Source organism: Tasmannia lanceolata, unplaced genomic scaffold (genome assembly GCF_043159265.1).
Source record: "Tasmannia lanceolata isolate RefF3 unplaced genomic scaffold, GAP_Taslan_0.1 ptg000037l, whole genome shotgun sequence".
NCBI lineage: Eukaryota > Viridiplantae > Streptophyta > Magnoliopsida > Canellales > Winteraceae > Tasmannia > Tasmannia lanceolata.
In genome coordinates this window covers 52,346,976-52,372,621 of record NW_027518714.1, presented here as the reverse complement: position 1 = coordinate 52,372,621, position 25,646 = coordinate 52,346,976, and the positions used below count along the sequence as shown (strand labels likewise).

The 25,646-nt window shown below is 39.9% G+C and overlaps 1 protein-coding gene across 3 annotated transcripts; it reads left to right on the top strand.

Annotated features, from left to right (window-relative positions):
* Positions 1–1,345: 1,345 nt before the first annotated feature.
* LOC143862711 (transcription factor GTE10-like) lies at positions 1,346–25,289 on the top strand. Of its 3 annotated transcripts, none has more exons than XM_077373787.1 (11): positions 1,369–1,449; positions 2,136–3,433; positions 3,527–3,575; positions 5,484–5,630; positions 22,786–22,859; positions 22,997–23,066; positions 23,219–23,299; positions 23,397–23,512; positions 23,627–23,693; positions 23,831–23,961; positions 24,237–25,289. In XM_077373787.1, exons 2-11 carry the CDS (start codon positions 2,189–2,191, stop codon positions 24,498–24,500), a joined length of 2,244 nt encoding a protein of 747 aa, XP_077229902.1. In that variant the 5' UTR covers positions 1,369–1,449; positions 2,136–2,188; the 3' UTR covers positions 24,501–25,289. The 3 variants fall into 3 exon arrangements, with proteins under 3 accessions (XP_077229903.1, XP_077229902.1, XP_077229901.1); XM_077373786.1 differs by having other exon boundaries at positions 1,372–1,486; XM_077373788.1 differs by having other exon boundaries at positions 1,346–3,433; positions 22,786–22,853.
* Positions 25,290–25,646: the final 357 nt, after the last annotated feature.

The following is a 25,646-nucleotide window of genomic DNA, read 5'->3' as shown; positions in this document are numbered from 1 at the left end:
CAAAATTGTGACCCCGTAAGATTCTAGGTCATTTGTGACCCGGCCTGTACCACTCGGACCCGTACGGGTTAGGTGAAACCCGGCTCGGCCCACCCGTTTGCCAGGTCTAGTAAATACTTCGTGCTCAAAAAATCATTTCCGCAGGAAGATCCCAACCCTCCAATCTATAGAGATTTCCATATTATGCAGTTCCTATACGGATCGTGGGGATAGGATTATCATAGCACATCCCATTATTTTTCAAAAAGCACCGTAGGGCATACACCATAGAATGATTCAAACCTGGGGTGCAAGCTGGGTCGGGCTCAACCCAATTTTGGCTCAGGTTGGGTTGGCATTTTCTCGGGTTAGGTTGGGTTGGGTTAGGGTCGGGAAAAGCCAACCCGATTTCATTTCACGTTGGGTTAGGGTTGAGGCCTTGGCAACTCGACCACTCTCCTCTAGGTTTCTCATGTTTTTCTAGGGTTATGTCTGTTTTCCCTTGTATTTTTCTATTTGGCCCGAGATGAACCCGACTCAACCTAAACTCAACCCGACCCGATTTGGAGGCAGGTTGGGTTAGGGTTTGACCATCCTCAACCCGAGGCACGTGTTGGGTTGGGTTGGGTTAGGGTTGAGAGAATGCTATATCGGGTTGGGTTAGAGTTGGCCTAAACCCAACCCAACCTGACCCGAGTTGCACTCTAATTCAAACCGTCCATTTGATGGTACACAACATAAATATATGTTGTTCCCCTAAAATCATTTCCATAGGATGATCCCAACCCTCCCACCTAACATAGGGATATGATCATCATATGGAAATGATTTTTTTAGGCACAACCTATTTACCCTGTGGCCCATCATTTGAACCGATTGGATCGGTATAGTGCTTTTTGAAAAATACTGGACTATATTGTGTAAGGACGGACAATTTAGTATTTTTCAAAAAAATACTGTACGGCTTATACACCATATAAAATCCAGACTTTCCATTTGATGGGCCACAATGTAAATAGGTTGTGACCAAAATATCATTACCATAGAATGATCCTAACCCTCCGATCTACAGAGGAAATTCGTTTGCATATTAAGGAAATCTCTATAGACCGGAGTGTTGGGATCATTCTAGGGTAATGATTTATGGGGCACATTGTATTTACATTGTGGCCCATCAAATTGACGGTTTGGATCATCCTATGGTGTATGGTGTAAGTGGTATAGAGAAACCCAAATAAGTGAAAACCGTTGGATTCGCAAAGATCCAACGGTTGGGATCTCTCGAGCAGCGCCTCTACGAGGTAGAGCGGGCTATATAAGTAGAGAAGCGTCCTATACCCCACGTTTTTCTTTCCTTATATATTTTTTTCCACTTCTCTCTCTTTCATCGCTTTATGAGAAGGAGAAGAAAGAAGTGTTTCTAGGGTTTCTTTCGCGGCGAACGTTCGTCTCTCTCTGCTCAGGATCCAGGTTTTGTATTGGATTTGAAAACATTTCTTAGATTAATGTAGGTTCTTTTGTCCCTTTTCCTTTGTATTTTGCTCTCTAGGGTTTTCTCCGCGAGGGTTTTGTTGAAGTTAGGGTTTTCTTGAATTTATTTTCTTGTTCTTTTTTTTCTCCAGTGATTCCTTATTTCACGAGCTTTTTATTGAAAAATCGCGACTGGAGACTAGGGTTAGGGTTTCCAATCTGTTGAATGAGTGAATAGTTGTGTTTTAACTTGAATTCCTGTTAGGGTTTTGTATATTTGGTTTCAATTGAGTGAATGCAAGCTAAACAGCAGGGTATTCTTGTGAAGTATTAGGGTTTTGGTTGTTTTGGTGCTTATATTAAAATCTGGAACACGATAATCTTGAAATTGGATTTTGTTAGAGAAGAAACAAGATCTGGCCTTGACGGAAATCTTTAATTCAATATTTTCATCACTGAAAACAAAGCGTGGCTGATTTTATCTTGAGAATCCGAAAAAAGGTGGGATTTGATGTAAGTTTTTGTTTTGGTTTACTTGGCAAAGGAAAAGGAAACCCTAATTCCGGTTTGGTGGGAATCTGGAATTTGATCTTGACAGGGTAGAAAAATTAATTGGATTTGATCTTTCTGTTTTTGTGAGAGAAAAGATTTAAGGAATTAAGCTTATGACACAGACTGTTTTGTAGAACAAACTCGACAGAAAGATTCCAAAAAGTTTTTGGCTGAATCTTCGGCCGCAATGATGGGTAAAACACAGAGGTTCTCTAAAGGAGGCTATTCATCTGGGTTTGTTCCAGACAACCGTCTCGCAGTTGAGACAATGGGTGAATCAGAAGCGTTTGGTAGTTCAGGGCGGATTGACGCAGAGATGACTGCTTCGGATGATTCTTGTGCCCGGAAAAGGAAGTGCATAAGTCTGAATGTCGATAACTGTGATGGGTTTGGCGCCCATTTACGAGTTATTTCAGTCTCAAAGATGTCTAGGTCAGAAAGGAAAGAGCTAGAGCTTAAACTGAGAGCTGAGCTTGATCAAGTGCGGGCCGTTATGAAGAAAGTTGTGTCAAAGTGTATGAATGGGATCGCTATGTCATCCTCTAATGATATCCGTAGTTACAGCGATGGGCGGAAGAAGCCTCCGGCCGAGAATTTTCCGAGATTGTCGGAGGGCAAGAAACCCCCGACTAGTCGGAATGGGCCCGGTTTGAATCACAATCTTACAGGTAGGTTTGAATCTGGGTTCAAGGCGGCAGTTCCTCGTAGTAACGTGGAGGTAATGATTATGAAGCAGTGTGATGCATTGCTGAATAAATTGATGTCACATAAGTTTGGTTGGGTTTTCAATGAACCAGTCAATGTAGTGAAGTTGAACATTCCCGATTATTTCACTGTTATAAAGAATCCAATGGATTTGGAGACGGTGAAGAGTAAGTTAGCTTCGGGTGCATACTCGAGTCCATTGGATTTTGTTGCGGATGTGCGGCTTACTTTCTCCAATGCCTTGACGTACAACCCACGTGGAAACGATGTCCATATTATGGCGGATACTCTCAGTAAATTCTTTGAAAAGAGATGGAAACCAATTGAGAAGAAACTTTCGGCAACTGATTCACAATTAAGACCTGCCAAACCTGGTCTTATTAGAGATGTGAAACCCGTTAAACCGTCAGTACAGTCCAAGAAGAGAAAACCCACTTCAATGAACAGTAATAAGGTTAAGGTGGAGAGCCTCAAGCAGATAATGACAGATGAGGGGAAGCAGAGTCTGACTAGAGATTTATATTCTTTGCAAGGAGACATTCCAGAAGATATTATTGATTTCCTGAAGGTGCATAGTTACAGTGCAAATCAAACAAGTGAGGATGAAATCGAGGTTGACATTGATGCTCTCAACGATGATCTATTGTTCAGGTTGAGGAAGCTTTTGGATGATTATCTACAGGAGAAAAAAGCAAACCAGCCAAAAACAGAACCTTGTGAAATGGAGGTCTGTTTGTCTTCAGTGTGTTTTTGAATTTGTGTTCTCCTCGTTATGTTCCTTAGTATCTATGTGCTCACAAGGGTTCTTATTCCCGTGCAGATTTTGAATGTGTCAGGGCTTAGCAATTCGTCAAACCAACCTTGCAAAGGTTAATTTACTATTTTTTTGAGTGGTGGCAAATTTTATTGAGAACCAAAGAAGACCGAGATGGTCAATACAATGTTAATTCACTATTTTTACGAGACGTGATTCTTATTGAATATTTATATCCAATGTTTCAGGTTTCAGTGTCAATATGCGTTTCAATCATGTTGAAAATGGAAACATGTTCGTTTCGAATGAAAATTTTGAAGGAAATCTTATAGAATCATGAAAACATATAGAAACCTATGTTTTAGGTGTTCGGTATTGTTCAACCATTCTGGATTTTTTTTATTATGTCATGGATTTTTAGTAAGTATTTGTATTTATTCTAAGAGGAAATGGTTTCTAATACTTCCTGAAGTTTCATCTTAAATTTCCATCATTTACATATGTTTTACATAATAGAAAAACATCCAAACCGGCTTAATAATATCGAACACCGAATAACATGTGTTGTCCCACATGCCTTATAAGTATATACTACAATTTGCTTGTAATTCATATAAATATTCATACCTATGACGTGCAATACATTTCATATGTAATTTATATAATTATATAATAATGTAACAAAAAATGATATATTCGTCCCTTTTCTGTCTTAGGCCACCCTCTTGTAGCGTAAACAGGTAGTCATAAATGCACTAGAGGGGAAGAAGGCGGCGAATGTATCACTTCTCTTATGTAGCACATGCTGATTTATTATATCACTAACGTTAAATGACAAGAAAATTTTGAAAAGTTTAAGAAATCACATCAAAATGGCACTTGTTTACAAAACACGTGTAAATGTTGCCGTACCCAAAAAAAAAAAAAAACTAAAGAAAAGACTGAAATGGCCCGCAGTATCTTTATCTTCCTCAATTCACATATTTTGGATGAACCCAAAAGTAAGCCTAGTTGAACCTAAAAATCTTCGAACAAGCCCTTTTCAAAAAAAAAAAAAATCTTCGAACAAGTGCCATTTCGATATGAATTCTTCACTTTTCAACATTTACACGAATTTTTCTGTCCATTTTGATATATATTATAATGTTAAATATAATATTCAAATAAAAAAAATTATAATGTTAAATATTTTTTGAGCACACGTTATAATGTTAAATTTTTATTTTTAAAATTTTAATAATTTGAATAGAATTTTTTTTTTAATTTTTCGATAAAATAAATACTTTTTTTGAATGGTTAAAATAAATACTTTTTACTCATCTTTTGCTTATGTTTTCATACATTTTTATAATTTTATCGTATTTTCAATCGAAACCAACATCTTTCCTAGTTCTGACCTAACTAATATATATATATATATATATATATATATATATATATATATATATATATATATATATATATATATATATGAGAAAACGGTTCCTACACATATGTGTAGATAAGTTCTCTACACACTAGCTTAAAATACAGTGGGGGCCACATTATTTGGGTGATCAAAACCATTCATTTTTAAGGCCCTCACATAGATAGGGTGTCCACAAAAAATCAGATCCATAGGATCATCCTAACCATTCGAACTGTGGAGGCAAAAAATGGACTAATTTGTGAAGGTTTAAAGACATCCATTTTACCTCCACAAATCGTAGGGTTGGGATGATCCTATGGATCTGATTTTTTGTAGACACCCTATCTATGTGAGGGCCTTTAAAATGGATGGCTTGGATCACCCAAACAATGTGGGCCTCCATTGTATTTTAAGCTAGTGCGTAGAGAACTCTCTACACATATGTGTAGGAACCGTTTTCTCTATATATATATATATATACTTTCTGTTTTGCTTTCTTGTTGGTGGAGATGAAAATTGAAACATTTTGATTGTTTCATGTCGGTTTCGGTGAAAATTTAAAACCATGTTATTATAAGGTATTGGAACATAATTTTTCATTGTCTATATCTGTAGGCAATGATCCAGCTGATGAGGATGTAGATATTGTTGGGAATGATCCTCCTGTCTCCAGCTACCCTCCTGTGGAGATAGAAAAGGATACAACCCGCAAATGCAGCAGTTCAAGCAGCTCTAGTAGCGATTCTGGTTCTTCATCCAGTGGTTTGTGTTTGTTTTTGCCTCCTTTTCATTTTCATTCTGTCTCCCTCTTTCCCATTCTTTTCCATGATGGCCGTTGGTTGCAGATTCTAAGTATTTCATAAGTACATGCAAAAATAATGTATCACATGCAAAACTAGGGAGATGATATTTTCACCCCCCCTGCATTACGCATGCGCTCCCCTTGTAACGTGATTTGACGTGAAAAGTGGGCAACTTTAACGCTTTTTGACGTCAAATCACGTTATAAGGGGGGCACATGCGTAATTCGCCGGGTGTGTGTGTGTGTGTGAAAATATCATCACCCTTGCATAACTGAATCTACTGTGCATATTTCTAACAATAAATTTCTTGTTAAGGAACTGTTCTCTCTTGGAATATTTTTTTTGAAAATTTTCTCTCTTGGAATATGCTGTGACTGTTTGCTGCGATACTTGTGTCCGTGTCCACAAATCATAGAATGGAACTGAATAAATAAATAAACAAATAACCATTGAAGTGTGCAAGTGAGCGTGTGGGCAAAGGTGAAAGAGAACACTTTTTATGGGACTTCAGATGTCCAATAGTGTATTATGTGGGAAGAGGGTGATTCTTTAGTTGTGTTTGATAGACTTTGCATTATCATTCACAAGAAAGAACAAAAAAGATAAGACTTTGCATCGCCTGGTCCTTGGAGAGTTGCCTGCATTATTGATGAGATTGGGGATTTTTTGAGCTTTCTATTTTTCATATTCTTAGAGACGCCAACCATTTGGTTAACTAACTAGATGGCTAGATGTTGGAAACACAAAAGAGAGAACTGTATGAAGCTAGGGTACTTATGGAACTTCAGATTTTCAGTGGGCATGAAGCTAGGGTACTTATGGAACTTCAGATTTTCAGTGGTGGCCCAGGTGAGCCTTTGGGTGGAAGGTGATTCTTCAAATATTATTGTGTGATATCAGTCCTAGAGGCTTACTGATGTTATTGATGAGATCAGAGATCTATGTTCAGAATTTGATGTTTTTCTTTTTCACAATAATTTAACCTTCACTTTGAATTTATTGTTGACACACGTGTCTTGCCGTGTCCAACACGACACTCGTGTCCAGCTGTGTCGACACTCCTTTGGACACTTTTAAATATCTTGCTAGGACTGTTAGAGTTAATGTGGACATGTGGACACATATTTGTGTAATAATCAATAATTTTGTGTATGTACGTGTCACCATTTCAAGATTTTTAGATGTTGCCATGTCAGACAATTCATATTCATGTTGAAACTCAACACACGTATTCATATCGACAAATTATGATTATATATATTTTCTTTTTTAGCCGTGTCCCCGTTTCTAAATTATGGGGATTTGCCGTGTCCGTGTCGACGTGTGACACTTGTGTCTGTGTCCACGAATCATAGCTTTTTCATATTATGAGAATTCCCAATGAGAGGTCCATGACATTGGATAGGGTGTTGGGGTTAGATATCAAATTCGTTTTGTTCTGTATAAGGATGTGTCGGTCCGAATCATTCATTTCAGATAAAACAGCATGAAACACCCTGTTTCTTTTGGAAACACACTTTTTTCGAAAATTTATAGAAATACCATCTCATGGCGTTATTTATTTATTGTTTGAACGTTTTGCCCTTATTTTATGTGTCTTTTGATACATTTTTTTACCTCCCCAAACAAAAAAGCTTATAAAACCCATCCAATACTTTAGTTTCTTCATTCCACACTTATCATTCTCACATCCTTCTACTCATCTTTATTATCATTATATTTGATTTATTTGCATTCTTTTGTGTGTCTTCTATTCCGGAAGGTGATTTTCTACTTCCAAAGGATTCATATTCTAAAAGGATTCATATTCTAATTCTACATGAAGGGGAGGTAGGGAGATTTTGAAGTGGAGTTTTTGCCTTTATTCAAAACAATATATCAAAAGAGGTATCATGTATACACTATACATGATATTGGGTGGAAGTATTATTTTAATTTCAATTGAACTGAAAGAATACATGAGTTTGGGACCTTCTATGGAGCCTCATCTATTATTAGTTTCGCCCGTGCTAGTTCTGATGACCAGACATGGGCTTATGGTATAGTGGTTTCTGGTCATCAGAATAAAGTAGTTTGCATATTTTGTTATAAACATATATTGGGTGGAGGTATTCCCTATTAAAAGAACATTTAGTGGGTGTTATAGGCGAAGTGACGACATGTAAGATGTAGGGTTCCAACTTGGGTCGGGTTCAACCCGATTTCAGCTCGGCTTGGGTTGGAACTTCCTCGGTTAGGTTGGGTTGGGTTCGGTTAGGGTTAGAAAAAGCCAACTCGATTTAATTTTTGTTGGATTAGGGTTGAGGCCTTTGGAAACTCAGCATGAATCGAATCCGATCCTGTTCCACTAATTTTATTGTGATTTTATTGCGATTTTGAAATCTTAGGGATGTGTTTTTTTGTTCCGTTTTCTGTTTTTGCCTCAAACCACCCCGAACCCATTTCATTCCAACCTGACCCAACACAACCATACTTGGGAAATTAGGTTGGGTTAGGCTTGAAAGATTTAAAGACGGGTCCCAAGACAACCATTCTTGGGAAATTGGGCTGGGTTAGGTTCGAGAGATTTAAAGGCAGGTTGGGTTGGGGTTGACCCTGGTTGTCCTGATGCTTGGGTTGGATCGGGCTAGGGTGGAAGTTTTGTGTCCTCAAGTTGCGCTAGGACTGGCCTAAACTGACCGAACCCAACCTGGGTTGCACCTGTAGTATGATTCTATCATCTGTAAATTGGAGAATTTCATAACTTTTAGAAGAATAAAATTTAGAAAAAAATATAGTTGTGGAGGGGATTGGTAATCCATATGGATCACTACAAGAAGTTATAGAAGGTGGAGATGTTTAAGAGGATTTTGATGTTAGCATTAGTAAGCCCCCCCTAGTAGCTAGGTTGGGTCGTTGGGGGAAGCAGGGCGTGAAATAGAGGAAGAGGAAAGAGGAACAATGAAAATTGAGGGATTGAAACTATTTTGCTCCCCGAACGACCCTTGGAGCCCATCTAAGCATAAAAAAAATACTTTGACAAATTAGGTTGACAAACATGCTTTGTTATGATGCCAGCCTCTCAGTGGTTGCCCATTATCCATGTTAGCAACCAATGCTTGATGCAGTTAGGAGCTGTAGCGTCAATTTATATGGCACCCTCTTAGAATGACTTAAGAGTGTCCATGTTAAAGAAAATTGTGCATAGGATATGCAACTACTTGGCTCAGGTCAAATTGTAATGGAAATTTAATGGTTTTAATATTATGGTTGATGGACAGATGGATGGATACAAAACAACATTCATTAATCAACATCTTAGTATATTGCTCTAAAGGAGAAGTTTCCTTAAAATCTGTCGGTACATGTGGCATAGTAAAGAATTCCGATGCATGTTTTTTTAATTCCATAGTTTAGTGGTCTAGAGAGCATCATGCAGTTTGTATCTAATTGAGCCTAATTATAAATCTGTAGGGGAAAGTTAGAGATTAAATACCAAATCTTTTACTCGACTTGTGTGGTCCACTGTATAGATCGTATGCTAGAAAACCTTGCCAAGCTCGGTGAGTTTTCTATTATCGTAACCATGGTTGAGAGAGTCTGACTTATGACAAGATTTATCTACATCAATTGAGGGTTGTTGCATTTGATTAGAAAAATAAATAAATCATAAAAGAGTGATTTGTGTTTATATTGCTTGCCCGAGTCCAAGGGGGGGGGGGGCTTATGACTTTGCTGGGGATCAAATTACCTAATTTACAACTTTTAAAAGCTTTAGTCATTTAAGTCGTAATTGAAGGGGATAAATGTGAGCCAAAAACAAAAAAAAGCAAAAAAATTCAAAAATCCAAAAAGAGAACTAAAAGATGTGTGCTTACTTGTATGAAAAAACAAAAAGTGGAACTAATCTTACATGATCATAAGATGTAAAGAACAAAAAGTTAATCTTGTGTGGAAAGACAAACCTTGGTGTTGCTTGATTCACCAACAAAAAGGAAAAGTGGATTTAATAATGCATATTTATAAAATGTAATCACCAAAATAATTAAGAGATTAATTAAAGGATTTGAGGGCATTAGATGCGAATTACAAAAAGAAATGCACACACTTGCATCACTTGCATCTACACCATTGCATGTCACTTGCACACTCGCCCTTATTTGTCCAGGAGTGCTATCTAGTTAGGGGGGATTAGGCTTTGGTGCTTAGTCATTCTCACTCTAGAGAAACATTCCACTCTTAGCCTAACACCTGTATTGAACGAATCCGTTGATTCACGTACTTCTACCCGAACACTGGTAGAGTATATCGAACGGGGATTCACGTTAAGGGAACTCTTGGCCTTACTCCCTGCATTGCTCCACACAATCATGTAGGTCGGACATATGTACTTCACGCATGTGAGCCTAGACTAGGAAGCCTTTTCCATCTTCAGAATAGGTAGCCAATCTTTTGAGGCTACATCTGATGTCTTAGGAACACAAACAAAGTCATGAACTGATAATTTTGGTTCCGCTAGATTGGGGGTTAGGAATTGCGCCCTCTAAGTAAAGCACAAAGAAATAAAATGCCTTCGAGGTTGGAACAAAAATGTCATTAGATTTAGGGAATCTTATCAATCCCTGCCATTCCTTGATTAATCTTCAATTTCAATCATTATCCCTAATTTGTGATCTTGTCAAATCATTTGACCGCAAATTTAGTCATTGGTCCAATCCTGCCTGTATTCCTTGCATTGATTTTCAGGAACCATGTCTATGACAAAATTTCTAGCTTGGATCCGTGGGACTTTGACAGAATCAATCCATTTCGCCTTGCGTCTTCACGAAAAGGATCTCTTTAGTTACTTGACCACCGCTGTTGTTGATTGGGATCTATTTTACCCAGCATCAAAATTTTGGGATCGCAATCATCATGTCTTTCGCTTTGGTGATCAAGAGGCCTGTTTTACCTTCGAAGAGTGGTGTACCTTATTGCAACACTCAGTTGATGGCCCTCTTGCCAGACCTTCGTTTCAACAGGATTATCGTGCTTTGTTTCACCTCTTGATGGACACCCCATTTGAATCCATCGATTCCTTCATAGATAAACGACGAGTGTTCATGGAGCAGTTGATCAATACCTTCTCTCCCACTAGATCACGTATTAATTGGGAACTCCAGAAGTCTTGGCGCCGTGCTTTGCCCTTTTGTATTTATGCTCGATACTTCACAATCCAGCCCTCTCGCATTGCTTCAGCCGCTTTTCTTGATATTGTAGATCAGATCGATCGTGGTGCCTTCAGCCGCTCTTTTGGATATTGTAGATCAGATTGATCGTGGTGCCAACCCTGTTCCCATAATGCTAGCAGAAACTTTCAACGGGCTGGATGATATAGCTTGCTCTCGCACTACGTCATTTTCCGACTGCCCTGTTCTACTCTATGTATGGTTGTGTCACAAGCTAAGGATCGCAACTCCTATGGACAATTATCTTATTGTGTGCACCTTCCACAAATGGCATCACATTATTTTCTTCGATAACAAGTCTGAGTGGGGATCGACTGGCTGGGTTCTCGCCAACAAGATCAAATCTGTTGGCAAATGCCAGGGATTCAAAAAGCTGTTTTTCAAACTAAGAACGCCAATTATGTTAGCTTCCTTGGCCTTAAAACGACTTCATTCTACGTGCTTGCTCGAATCCTTTGCCGGTATGGAGGATCACAAGGGATTGCGGCTCCTCTCCATCAATTTCATCCTCCCCAAGAGTTCCATAGCAAGATCTCCAAAATCATCGTACTCTCCTGGAATGACAAGATTATCAAATCATTGGAATAATCCTCTCTTAAAGATCATCCTCCGAAGAAGAAATCCAAGAAGAATCCATTGTAGTTTCTTTATTTGTATTTCCAATAATAAAAGGAGCTATGCATTTTCTTTTTTAAAGAATCATCAATAAAATTATTTCTACTTTCCAAATGGGTGCATCTTTTTGTGAATTTAAAATCAAATATTAAGAGACTATCAATTATCATTCCCCCTAACATGATTATGTCCTATGCACTAGATCTACACCTTATGGCATCCACAGAGTTACAGTATTGGGCCCACCGAACCTGCTCAGCGATATCGAATTAGAAGTGTAAACCCTTTGAATGCCGTAGGCCCCTTGATCAACATTGAGGTTGATTGGAATCTCTTGCACGCTGTAGCTCAGTCCATAGTTCCATTTGTTTCGATTTGGTCACTTCGATTTGTGTTCTACCCATGAAGAAATTTGTGCTCTTCTCGAGTGTTCTCCCGATGGTTTAATGGTTCAGCCATCTTTCGGTTGTGATTACCGTCTTGTGTTCGATAGGATGATGGGCCTTCTAGACTATGATAGACGAACCTTCATCACATGCGAAGGGATCTCTGTTGACTAATTGATCAGGGTATATGCACCAATCGATGAGAAGGATTGCGATCTGTAGCTCCTCAAACAATGCATGGCTTTATTCTTTTGCCTCTTTGCACGGTACCTATTGCGTCAAAAGTCTGATCGGGCCTCGCCAAGGATCCTAGATGTCATCCATCAGATATCTCAAGGAGCCAACCCTATACCATCCTTGCCGAGACATTTCATTGGCTGGATGTTGCATGTCATTCTCCTAAAGCGCCATTCTCTGGCAGTCCTGTTCTCCTGTATGTATGGTTGTGTCAGAAGACGAAAATCGTATAGCCATGATAAGATGACCATTTCTACGTTCCCAACGAGATGGCATCATGAGGATATCTTTGAAAATGTAGGCGGTTTTATGATGATGGTAGGCTATATTCGCGAAGGGGGCGTTCGATGAGACACCCCTTCAATCAAGAAGACCGTTATCCGCATTGGAAACGCTGATTCCGTCGTATTGCCGGGATTAACAACCACATCTTATTACATTCCCGATCGCATCAGTCGCAAGTATGGTCTCCGTCAAGAGGCCGTTATTAGATTCTTAGCCATCTTCCGACCTTTTTAGTATTCCAGAGATGTCTCTCAAGCCTTCACCGCTGATTGGGAGAATAATGCTTGTCACAACACTGAAGAAGTCTCGCCGTGCACATTGAGAGGAGCATTCCCTTGAGTACTTTCTATGGTTCCTAGGGGACGATGGTATCGAGTGATGATAGTTATAGTCTCTTTCATTCGTTTTGTGTTCCTTTCATAATTTTCACAAATTGATCAATAAAATAATCTTTGCCTTCGTTTTCTAGTGCGTGTCTCTACTTTTCAATACAAGGTTCATAAAAAGGAGGGGCGGGGGAGGGAGGAGCGAATCTAAAAACCTTTAACTCATGTGGCAGGAATCCCCATCATTGATTGAGCACATGCCACTTGGACCTGAGTATCCTCCCGCCTGGTGTGGAAGTCAACCCCTCCATCTCCAATCGTAACATCAATGGTTGATCTTCAAGAAATAACCCAACCCGTCGGTTTGAGGATATGCTGAATAACATTCTCCAACAAATGAACCAAATCCGGGAAGACAATAACATAATGAAGAGGCAGTGGGCAGAGAAGCTTGGTACCCTTCCTCCCAGCCGTACACCGGCAACCACATCTGAAGCCCATTCTCAACCAAGGGCGTCCTTTCCCCTCGGGATATAGGATCACGAGCAATATACTGAAGAGAATTGTGTCCAACAGAACAAGTCTCTAGCAGAGAAATTCGAGGAGTTGACCCGGGAAGTGAAAGCAATAAAAAATATGAGCAGGGCGGCTTTAATCCTGATAACCTAACGTTATTCCCTGAGGTTCGCCTCTTGCCAAACTGTATAATGCCAGCTTTTGATAAGTACAATGGAACGGGTGTCCTACCACCCATCTACAGATGTACATCATCATGCAATAGTCCCAGGGGCTAAATGCCGAGCAAATGGCCCAATTGTTTCCTCTATCGTTCGTAGATACATCACGAAAATGGTTCCTCGGGCAGGATGTGCCATTTGCTCAACATTTAGCCCCTTAGACTGTTGCCTGATTATGTAGATCTGTAGATGGCTGGTAGGACACCCCGTTCCATTGTACTTATCAAAATCTGGCATTGTATAGTTTCGCGGGAGGCGAAGCTCATGGAATAAAGTGAGGTTATCAGGATTAAACCCGCCCTGCTCATGGTTTTTAATGTCTTTCACTTCCCGGTCCAACTGCTCGAATTTCTCAGCTAGAGACTTGTCCTGTTGGACACAATTCTCTTCAGCATATTGCTTGTGATCTGATATCTCGAGGGGAAAGGACGCGGCCTCAGATGTGGTTGCCTGTGTACGGCCGGGAGGAAGGGTACTAAACTTCTCTGCCCACTATCTCTTCATTGTGTTATTGTCTTCTCGGATTTAGTTCATTTGTTGGAGAATGTTATTCGGCATATCCTTAATCCGAGGGGGTTGGGTTATTTCTTGCAGATCAGCCATTGATGTTATGATTATGGATTGAAGGGTTGACTTCCTCATCGTCGCATTTCGTTCCTGACTCGACCGAAGCTACTGATGCTAGCGTGAATGAGATGGGAAGCACCCGCCGCAGGCGAGAGGATACTCGGGTCCAAGTGGCCTGTGATCGATTATTGATGAGTGAAAGGTTTATAGATTTCTCCCCTTTTTATGAACCTTGCATTAAAAAGTAGAGACACGCACTAGAAAACAAAGGCAAAGATTTTTTATTGATCAATTTGTGAGAAGTACATTACTTTTATTTGAAAGGAACATAAAACGAATGAGAGAGACTATAACTATCATCACTCGATATCATCGTCCCCTAGCAACCATAGGTAGTACTCAGGGGAATGTTCATCTCAATGTGCAAGGCGAGACTTCTTCAGTGTTGTGACAACTCTATTATCCCAATCGACGGTGAAGGCTTGAGCGACATCTCTGGAATACCAAAAAAGGCGGAACTTGGCTGAGAGTCTATAGACGATCTCTTGACGGAGACCGTAATGGCGATTGATGCGATCGGGAATGTAATAAGATGTGGTTATTAATCCCAGCAGTACGACTGAATCAGTGTTTGTAGTGCGCATGGCAGCCTTCTTAATTGAGGGGTTTCCCATCGAACGCCCCCTTCACGAATATAGCCTTGCCACACAGCCCATCTGCCTACATTTTCAAAGCAGACCTCATGATGCCATCTTGTTGGGAACATAGAAATAGTCATCTTATCGTGGACGCTTGGCTAGACGATTTTCGTCTTTTTACACAACCACACATACTGCCAATGAAATGTCTCCGCAAGGTTGGTAGGGACTGGGTTGGCTCCTTGAGATACCTGATTGACGACGTCTAAGATCCTTGGCGAGGCTTGGTCGGACTTTTGACACAACAAATATCGTGCAAAGAGGCAGAAGAATAAAAAGCCCTACGCTGTTTGGGGAGGAGCTGCAGACCGCAATCCTTCTCATCTATTGGTGCTTATACCCTGATCAATTGGTCAACAGAGATCCCTTCTCATGTGATGAATGTTCGCCTATCATGGTCTGGAAGGCCTATCATCCTATCGAAAATAAGCCGGTAATCACAACCCAAAGATGCCCAAAGATGGCCGAATCATTGAACAATCTGGAGAACACTCGGGAAGAACACAAAATTCCGCATGGGTAGGACACAATCACACAAATCGAAGTGACCAAATCGAAACAAATGGAACTGGGGTCCCAACACTGAGTTGCAGTGTGCAAGGGATTCCAATCAACCTCAATGTTGATCAAGGGGGCCTACGGCATTCAAAGGGTACCACTTCTAATTGGATATCGCTGAGCAGGGTCCGGTGGGCCCAATACTGTAACTCTGTGGGTGCCATAAGGTGTAGACCTGATGCATAGGACATAATCATGTCAGGAAGAATGATAGTGGATAGTCTCTTAATATTTGATTTTAGATTTTAAAAAAGATGCACCCATTTGGAATGTAGAAATAATCTTATTGATGATTGTTTTAAAAGGAAAATACATAACTCCTTTTATTATTGGAAATACAAATAAGGAAACTATAATGGATTCTTCATGGATTTCTTCTTCGGAGGATGATCTTTAAGAGAGGATTCTTCCAATGATTTGATAATCTTGTCATTCCGGGAGAGTAAGATGATTTTGGCGATCTTGCTATTGAACTCTTGGGGAGGATGAAATTGATGGAGAAGAGGCACAATTGATCCTCTATACTGGCGAAGGATTCGAGTAGGCACGTAGAATGAAGTCTTTTTAAGGCCCAAGGAAGCTAACATAATTGGAGTTCTTGGTTTGAAAAACAACATTTTGAATCCCTGGCATTTGCCAACAGATTTGATCTTGTTGGTGAGAACAAGGTTGGCAAAGCGGGAATTGAAAGCTGGAATCGAAACGGGAATTGAAGGCTCCCAGGGAAGAATCCTGCTCAAGGTTGCCAGAGCGGGAATCGAAAGCGGGAATCGAAGGCTCCCAGGGAAGAATCCTGCTTCCTTGGGCGAGAACTTAGCCAGTCGATCCATTCAGACTTGTTATCGAAGAAAGTAATGCAATGCCATTTGTGAAAGGTGCACATAGAGTGGAACTTGGGTAGAAACAGTGAGGAAAAAGAGTTGATGGAGTAAAAAGAGGTAGGGGCACACCGAAAACAACTTGGGTAGAAATAGTGAGGAAAGACTTGATAGCTAGGAACATAACAGAGAACATGACCTTGGATAGGATAGAATGGGAATATGATCCTCGTAGAAGAACCCAACTTGAACCAGGATTGGAGCCCCCCTTTAGATTCCTTTCACCTTCGTAGCGTTTACTCTGTCTTATGTGTTGTAATTTGAATTGGATTGCTTTTCCTGTGAACTTGGGATAAAATATGAATTTCACAAAATAAGCAACTTGACTAGAGTTGCCACCTAGGTTAGGGCCTGGGAGATATAGTTAAGTCTGTAGGTTTGGTCTACGAGTCAAAGTTGAGTAAGTTACCTGGTTACAAGATTGGAAGGTGTTAGGCACCAACCTTGCCCCCTTACTTTTAAAAGCTCTTATTGGTTGAGTTCTAGCTAAAAGGGATAAATGTGAGTTTTATTTGAACTAACCTAAGGGTTTCTAAAGATTTGGCCGTTCATAGTTTAGACTCATGCGGGCCAAGAGTTGTGATCTTAAATGCCTAGCTAGAATGCTTAAGTGCCTATATGAGTGTGGTATGCAAGAATGAAATGCAAAATGCAATGGATGCAAAATTCAAAACCCCTCTCCCTTCCACCAAAAATCCTTCCCCTCTGTCCCTTTTATCCCCCTTTAGCCATTTGGTTCTTTAGGTCTTGCCACTAGCCCCCTAGCCATCAGCTCCTAGACCACTAATTCCGCTAATTCTAGCCTCTTCGCCCACCTTGGTCGAATCCACTAGATCCCACCCTCCTAACCTCTAAACCCTTCTTTCATCATATTCAACAAGTGCAGTGAAGCCCCATTCTAATGAAGAATGAAAATGGTAGGCTGAAATCTTGGAAAAGCCGTCATTCATAAATACCCCAACTAAACCGAGTCACCCCTATACATCTTACAAATTGAGTTGCACTCCTTTTTCCCAAAACCTGAGTAGCACCCTATACCGGAAGGCCTCCTTTGGCCGCAATTTGTGGTGAGGTCACCAAAGTCTAAGAGGATGCCGCAATTCGAGTACTTTCAAACACATACGCTATGGAAAGAGGATGGCGTAGCCAAACACCAATCAAGAACAAAGAACGTGAAGAACAAGTAAAGAAAAGACTTAAGAAATCTCTGTCTTGCAAAAGCGTAAAGAAACAATTGTTATTTTCACCACCACCAAACTCAATCGTCCCATACATCTTTTATAATAAGAATCTTCATACTAGGAACATTCTAAAACTCATCCACTACATATAGAAAGATACCTACTTTAGACTCCTAATAAAAGTAAAGTTCCTAAAGATTTTCTAAAATCTATTAGTACTATTTTCAAGAACAAAAAATCTCTTGCTGCTAAATATAATGCTGAAATACTAGTGAATAAAATAAAAACATATAGAAATCGTGTTTCCCATATCTTTTAAGTTTCCAACTTTTGCATATTCTTCATGATTCCAACTTGCTATCCTTATGGATTTGCGCCCACTACGTCGGAGTGTAGATTTAGTATGAGTATCCCATTTTCCTTTTCCGTATTTTCTATTCCTGAAACTTCCACTTGAAAAGAATTTGCGCTCGAATTTGATGCATCATCATCCGAAAAATCCACCTCGTTTCCTTGTTTCAAGCGTAAAATCTTGTAGGGATTTGGGTGATCCGTGATGTAAATCTGTAACTTGGTCGTGGCAAACTCCGATAGGATGATGTCACCACTCCCGCTGTCGATATGAAAAATTTTATTTTTAAGCCAACCATCTCAATTGTCTTGAGGTGAAATCATTGCCTTTTAATGACCATGGCTTCCCCAACTTCGCCTTGTAGTTCTACAACTTCATCATCCTCATCCTCGTACTCATCATAGATAGGTTCATCTTGGTCTTCATCTTCCACATCGATAAGTAATGGCTCTCTCTCTCTCTCTCTCTCCAATTCAGTAGTCGTTGATAAAGAAACGGAAGGTAGTTAAAAGGAAGGAAGGCTTCCCACATTTTCTTCTTCATCTTCTCCCATGTTTTGATTTTGGACTTTCCTCGACGAGATCGTGTCAATTCCAGTTGTGTCATGATGAGGCTCGTCCCCTCAGCTTCAAAGCCACAAGTTGGACTTGCTTGTTGTTTGGAACCCCTTTGAACTCCAAAATTTCGTCCACAGTGTATAACCAATCTAACCACCATGGAACTCGGGCATCTCTATTTTCAGTTCGGATTCCCAACTGCGGTTGTTTCTTTCTCGCGGGTTCACTGGAGCCCCAATTCGCACCTTGTCATGGAAAAGGCTTAGGTGGGTTTCATCTTCTTCAGTGGTTTCTTCCTCTTGAGCAGACGTTTCCGAGTGAAGAATTTGGGCCATCAAGTCTTCGACTTGTCTTCGAACCGTGGCCCGTCTCGTGCTTCAATCTCCGCCGTCGGAATGGTACGAGTACCTCTTCTTTTCGGTGGCATAATGGATTTGCCGCCAACCGTAGGAACGATGTGCTCTGATACCAATTTGGCGTAGCCAAACATCGATCAAGAACAAAGAACATGAAAAACAAGTAAAGAAAAGACTCGTGAAATATCATGTATACTATGTCTAGCAAAAACGTAAATAAACAAAATTGTTATTTTTACCACCACCAAACTCAATCGTCCCATGCATCTGTTATAATAAGAATTTTCATACTAGCAACATTCCAAAACTCTTCCACTAACACTTAGAAAGATACCTACTCTAGACTCCTAATAAAAGTAAAGTTCCTAAAAGAGTTTTTAAAATCTCTTACTACTATATCTAGTTAAATATAATGCTAAAATACTAGGAAACAAAATAAAAAACTTGTAGAAATCGTGTTTCCCATATCTTTTAAGTCTCTGACTTTTGCATATTATTCATGATTCCAACTTGCGATCTTTATGGATTTGCGCCTATTACGTCGGAGGAGCAATTATATGATGGGTGGCCGTGCAAACACGTGATTTTTTAAAATGTATGGTACGGGACCACTCCATTCGATGATCCAAACCGTCCATTTGTTGGGGTAAGTAGGTTGTGGCCGGGGATCTTATCACTCGGTGGGAGTCTGAACACATACACCTAGAATGGATAAAGCCGAGGATCTTATCACCTGGTGGAACTGAGTTGCGGGTGGATGAGGGATTCGATACGCCGCATGGTCGGATCACACTATCGGAGACGAGCAACGATAGAACACCGAAAGGGATTACTCTCGGAGAAATCAGAGATTCAACGGATACTCGGGCAGAGGCTGAATTTGAAAATCATTCTGGCTCTGTCGTTAAGGAGACACCTTCGGGGGAAGAGGCATTTGATGATTCGTTAGAAAAGGAGCTCAACAAAAAAATCAGGTCATGCCTTCTTCGCAGTCAGGAGGATGAAATCTCGGAGGAGAATGATCAACATGATGAGTTTCATGCAATGACCAAGATGGGGGACGAACTCGGTATCTAGTACGAGGAGGAATTTACTACTACCTGAAAAATCTTCATGGAGATTAGGTCCATCCATATGAGGACTAGATTTGTCATCCAACTAACTCTCTACAGGGTGCTTGCCTATTGATATGGCCAATTGTGTAACATTCGATTGAATTTGCTCTACGGATTCCCTAAGAGTGTTCATACTGTCTTCAAGGGATTTAATTCGGTATTCCATCTTTGTTTGTGAACGAGTGCGTACGGTCATGAACTATGGGTAAACAATGGTGGAATTTGCTGTTATATGACGCGAAATGCAATAGTAAATTGACTAAAACTACGCTAATGTAATACAAGGAAACAAGAAAGTAATGAAAAGGACTACTTAAAGTTCGCACACCAAAGCGGTTGCGGAAATTTTAGGAGTGCAATGGGTTATCAATGGAATGGTAATAAGTTTCTGAGAAGATGGGTTTGATGTGGGCCCTTTTGCAAATTTAATGACCTATCTACCAATGTGAATATAAGTCATGGATTCAAAATAGCAGATGTGCACCATAGCATTCTACTGACTGCCTAAGAAGATTTGTCAGTCTTCCTGTGAGCTTTCCTTATCCGAGATGTGGTGGGAATTGCGTGCGGAGTGGTGATCAATGTCTAAGACAATCAACAAACTGGAATCTTCCCGATCCAATCATCTGATGTCGAAAGGAAGGTGCTTCCTTTCGTGGAGCATTGATCGGACGTCTGGAGGGCTTCAATCGGTGATTGATTCTGATCAACAGATGAGAGATAGACAAAGATGAACCATGAATTTGGACCGGTGCTCACTGTCTTCTGCTGAAACTTGGCTGGATGCGATCTGTGGTTCGTCTGTGGATCAACTGTCGTGTTGAGTTTGTGGTTTAATTCTGATGGGAGAAGGCGAGAGAGAGAGAGAGAGAGAGAGAGAGAGAGAGAGAGAGAGAGAGAGAGACTCTTTTATTTTTTAGTTTTTAGTTTTTTTTTGAGGAGGACAGAGAGTGAGGGTGGAGAGAGTGAGTCGACTTGAACAAGGTGGGTTGACTGTATTTTTACAAAGTTATGTGCACATATTTATTAAAATATTCATCGTGATCCACATGATTCCAATATCAAGACCGTTCATTTGATGGGCCCCATTGTAAATAGGCCTTTCCTGAAAAATCATATCCATATGATGATCCTAACTCTCCGATTCGCAAAAGGTTGAGTGGGGGGTTTGGATCATCCTATGGAGATGATTTTATGGGCGAGGCCTCTTTCCGTTGGGGCCCCAAGTGCCCAACAAATGAATTGTTTGGATCTTTGAACCAAAGAGGCCCAAGTGATTATTTTTAATAAAATATACTTTTTATGGGGTTCATCTTCTCCAATGATCTAAACCGTTTATTGTTGGGCCCGCCGATTGTTTGCCCTCAAAGAGAAGAGAGAGTACTTACAAGTGGGGCAAGGCCCCACCAAAAGTTCACGTTGAGAGAGTTAGGGTGTGCGATGGTTGTACCCCGTGCGTGTCAGAGAGAGAGAGAGAGAGAGAGAGAGAGAGAGAGAGAGAGAGAGAGAGAGAGAGAGAGAGAGAGAGAGGTTGTTGCTGAAGCCCCACAACCGGTAAAAAGGGGTGAATTCATCTTTATAGGGGGTGAATTTATCACTGCCCGTAACATAAGATAAAATGAACTCCCTGCATTAAAATAAATGAAAATAAAATCCTTAAAAATTCCAAAATGCACCTACTGGGGTCCACTGGGGCGACCTCACCTAGAATAGGCCTGAAGCGGGTGCCTATGATCCCCATCACCATGTTTTATGTTTCCTGAACTTTGCCGTTCTTATACAGTATAAGCTCACTGTCTTAAATCTATCTATTGTGGGACTCTCACAAACATCCTAAAATCTGCTGACCTTTGTTAAATATTTAGTTAGTACAGATAAAAAGGAACTGTGTAGTGTGTAGTGGAGATAGGAAATACTGTTCGACAGCTTTTTTTTTTTATGGATAACCACTGTTCGACTACTTTCATTAATTTCGCTAATAACTAGTAGCGTTAGAAATTGACTTAATATTTGGAAGAGTCAACTATACCATCTGTTTTCGACACTTGAAATAAGAAAAATGCCCTTCATGCACTTTGAGTGCAACACTTGACTAGTTTCATTTTATGGTAAAATTTTACTCCAAAAAACTGATGCTCAAAGAAAGAGGAGTTTATTTAAGGTGCAACACTTGAGTAGTGTCGTTTTATGACAAAATTTTACTCCAAAAAAAAATTATAAGCTGAAGTTTTTGGTGTTGGTGTAAATAGTTTATTTAAGGTGCAACACTTGAGGAGTTTATTTATTTATAATATATATTCATGGCGCGTTGTTGGTGTACATAGTTTTCTTTTCTTTTTCTTTGTTGACAAAATTGTTGGTGTACATAGTTACTAAGCTGTTTGTATGTAAGAATGAATTATTTATCCTTTTTATTCAGTAGATTCTATTTTTGTTCTTCTTGCTGTGTGCTTCGGCCTTTTATTTTATTTTTGGCATAGAAGTCTTGATTTGTTGGATGGGCATAAATTATGATGAAAGTTGATGCGATGCTTGCCCGCAAGAACAGTACTTCATGGTATCTTGTGATTGAGCAATTGCACACAGATCAGAGATTGATTGCTCTGAGATGTGAATTTCAAGCGAACTCTCTTTTTTCTTCGAATGACTACCATTGCCTCATCATGTTTTTGCTATTTTCATTCATTTGCGGGCTAAGCCGCAAATATCTTTCTCGGGAATTTCTCGGCAAAGGAAAATATTGGGATTTATTTTTTATTTAGTTTTTATATTTATATTAGGAAAAATGAAAAAAATAAAAATTATTTAAAAAAATATAAAATAAAAAATATCGTAAAAATAACGTGATATTAGCACAGTGAATGAAAATATCACTATATTTTTAAATTCTTGGGGTTATTTTGGGATTTTGTCGTTTAATCAGGATGTCGCGATAAAATCGCTATATCTTGAAAATATTGGAGATACCTGTGACATAGATTGCGGGTTCATCTCATCTAATGGCTGGACTCCACTTTGACATGCTTTTCTTACTAGTTCTTCATATCTTCCATTTGCAGATTCAGACTCGGGAAGTTCTTCTGGAAGTGAATCTGATGTTGCTATAGTTTCATCTCCTGGAAATAATGTAAAGGTACTTGCCATAGAAGACTACATACATACATGGGTTATTTTCTTTTTCATCTTCTCTGTAGAATATCCTATTCCTCCCTCCTTCATACCCCTTTTGGTGGAAGAATCCTTCTCATTGTATTTCATTTTTTTGCACAGGGTAATATAGGTCCTGGGACAGCTTTGGATCAAGAGAGAAGTGACGTTTTGGATCCACAGAATGGAAACCGTGAGTTTTGTATTATATTTTTATCGCTTCTTTCCTTCTCTGTCTTAGAATCTGGAAACACTATTGTTATGATTTTGTCTCTTCTGTAATTGTTCATCTGTAAGTGTATTCAAGATGCTATCTAATTGTAGATCTACTTTTATGATATGCAGAATCTGGTAGTGGGGTTGACCAAGATGAACAAAATACCCATTTTAATCCAGTTTCTGTTGAGGGAGATAACCGCCAAGAGGGTAAGCGTGAATTTGAGAGAGGAAAATTGTTAGGTGATGGGCGTTAAGCATTTGATTTTGATGCATCACCTTACTTATTCACTATGACCATTTTTAGGGGAGAATGCTCCATCTGAGAGGCAGGTCTCCCCAGAGAAGCTCTATCGAGCAGCTTTATTGCGGAGCCGCTTCGCTGATACCATCCTTAAAGCTCGAGAGAAGACACTTGACAAGGTCTGTTACAAAGTTCTTGGGCTATTTATTGCAAAATTACCATTCTTGTGCATATCCATTTCCCAATTGTCCCCTACTCTGGATCATATTGGGTGAAATCTATTCTGAGGTCAGGGTGAAAAGGGGGATCCTGAGAAACTGCGGCGGGAGAGGGAGGAACTCGAGAGGATACAAAGAGAAGGTTTGAAGTATTAGCCCTACACTTGATTTTTTATGTTATGCATGATTTGTTGCTTTTGTGTTAGTATAGTCAATGGTGAAGTACGATAAAATTTTAATGCATCAAATGCTTACAAATTTGCCACTTTTTGTCATCAGAGAAGGCTCGGCTGCAAGCTGAAGCCAAAGCCGCAGAGGATGCTCGGAGGCAAGCTGAAGCAGAGGCTGCAGCCGAAGCTAGACGGAAACGTGAACTTGAAAGAGAAGCCGCACGTCTTGCCTTACAGAAGGTGAGTGCAAACCATGGTTTTAAATTTCGGCCGAAATCCCGGATTTCGGTTGGGGCCGAAACCAAAATTTCCCGAATTTCCCAAATTTTGGCCGAAATTACCGAAATAATAAATTAATTCCTTTTTACCTGATTTCAGCCGAAATTCCGGTTTCGGCCAAGGTTGGCCGAAACCGAAACCGAAATTTAAATCCATGGTGCAAACTACTAAAGGCGCGTTGGCATTTTCTTCTTTAGCTCTGGTATTTAGCAAATATTTTTGTGGTGAATCTACAGATGGAAAAGACTGTTGAAATAAATGAGAACTGTCAATTTTTAAAAGATCTTGAAATGCTTGGTTCTGTTCCTCCCGAGCACCTGCCAAGCTCGGTGGATGAGACGAGCCCTGATCACTGTCAAGATGCCATGGGCTTCAAGCTCATGGGGTCTAACCCTTTGGAGCAGCTTGGATTATACATGAAAGTGGATGACGAGGAGGATGAAGAATGCGAGCCCGACAGTGCCGCTGTAAATGATGTCGAGGAAGGAGAGATCGATTGATATGGTTTGTGTCCTGTCTCTAATATATTCAAGCACAAGCCAAGCATTTGGAGCCAAACTCTAAACTGAGAAGACTGGGGGCACTTGGGTATTTCTGTTTTCAGCAAGATAGGAAAGGTTTTCAGAATGGATTTTGGATTAGTTGGGAAGAATTTTGGTGTCAAAGTCATGAGGTGCTGTAGAAGTCTTGAGGTATCTGGGTACTTGGAGATTGGGTTTTCTGATAGCATGGGTACTTGAGATTTTGTTTTCTGTTGGGGGAGGGAGCATTGGCAACTTACCCTTTTTGTGCTACTTCAGTCTGTGTGAAAGCTGCAAAATTCGGCCTCTTTCCACTTGGGCTCATCGTCACACACAACAAAAAGATGCCCTCGCTTGAGAAACATCTGAAACAAAGAGAGGGAAGAGTAGTTTGTTGTTGTTCTGGGGATGATAGAGATTGAGTATTGAATATTTTGTAAAATGCACTCTCCCAACTGAAACGATACAGCAATTCATGATGATGGTGAAACATGGAAACATATTATTCCCTTCTCTTTTCTTCCGTTTTATGCATTGGATGAATTCTTTGGGCATGCGTTTCATGATGTACAGCGCTAAAGAATAGGTCATGGTTTCAGTTAGAGCTATTTTCTGGTCCATAAATCAAGCATATGAATATTTATTTATTGTCTGGAAGGGTTGATTAAGGGTTCGCAGTTGAATTTTTACATTTTCTGTTGTATGTTTTCAGGGGACTGAAGGTTTTTTTTTTCTTTTATTTCAATGAGCGACTGCAATATTTCAGTTTTTTGAGGCACTTGATTATCTTTGTTCCAATACAAACGTTTGGATTTTGTTCATCAGATGGGTGGACTGGGATCACTTTGCTCTTCACCACGCATTTGGACAAAGTAGGTTGGTTGCCAACTGAATTACTACAAAAATGAATCAGAAATAAATGCCTTAAATTTACAAAATACTGTGGGCTCGCCTTATTCGAATTCATTTGCCGGGCCTGAATGTAAATAAGGGTGTGTTTGGTTGCACTAAAGCTGGATGGCTTGGGTTTTGCTTGGCATTTGGGTGCCTTGTCAGCAAAATCCCTTGTTTGGTTGCCAATATAGTATTGAAATCATAGAAGGCCAAGGCTCCTGGGTAATCATT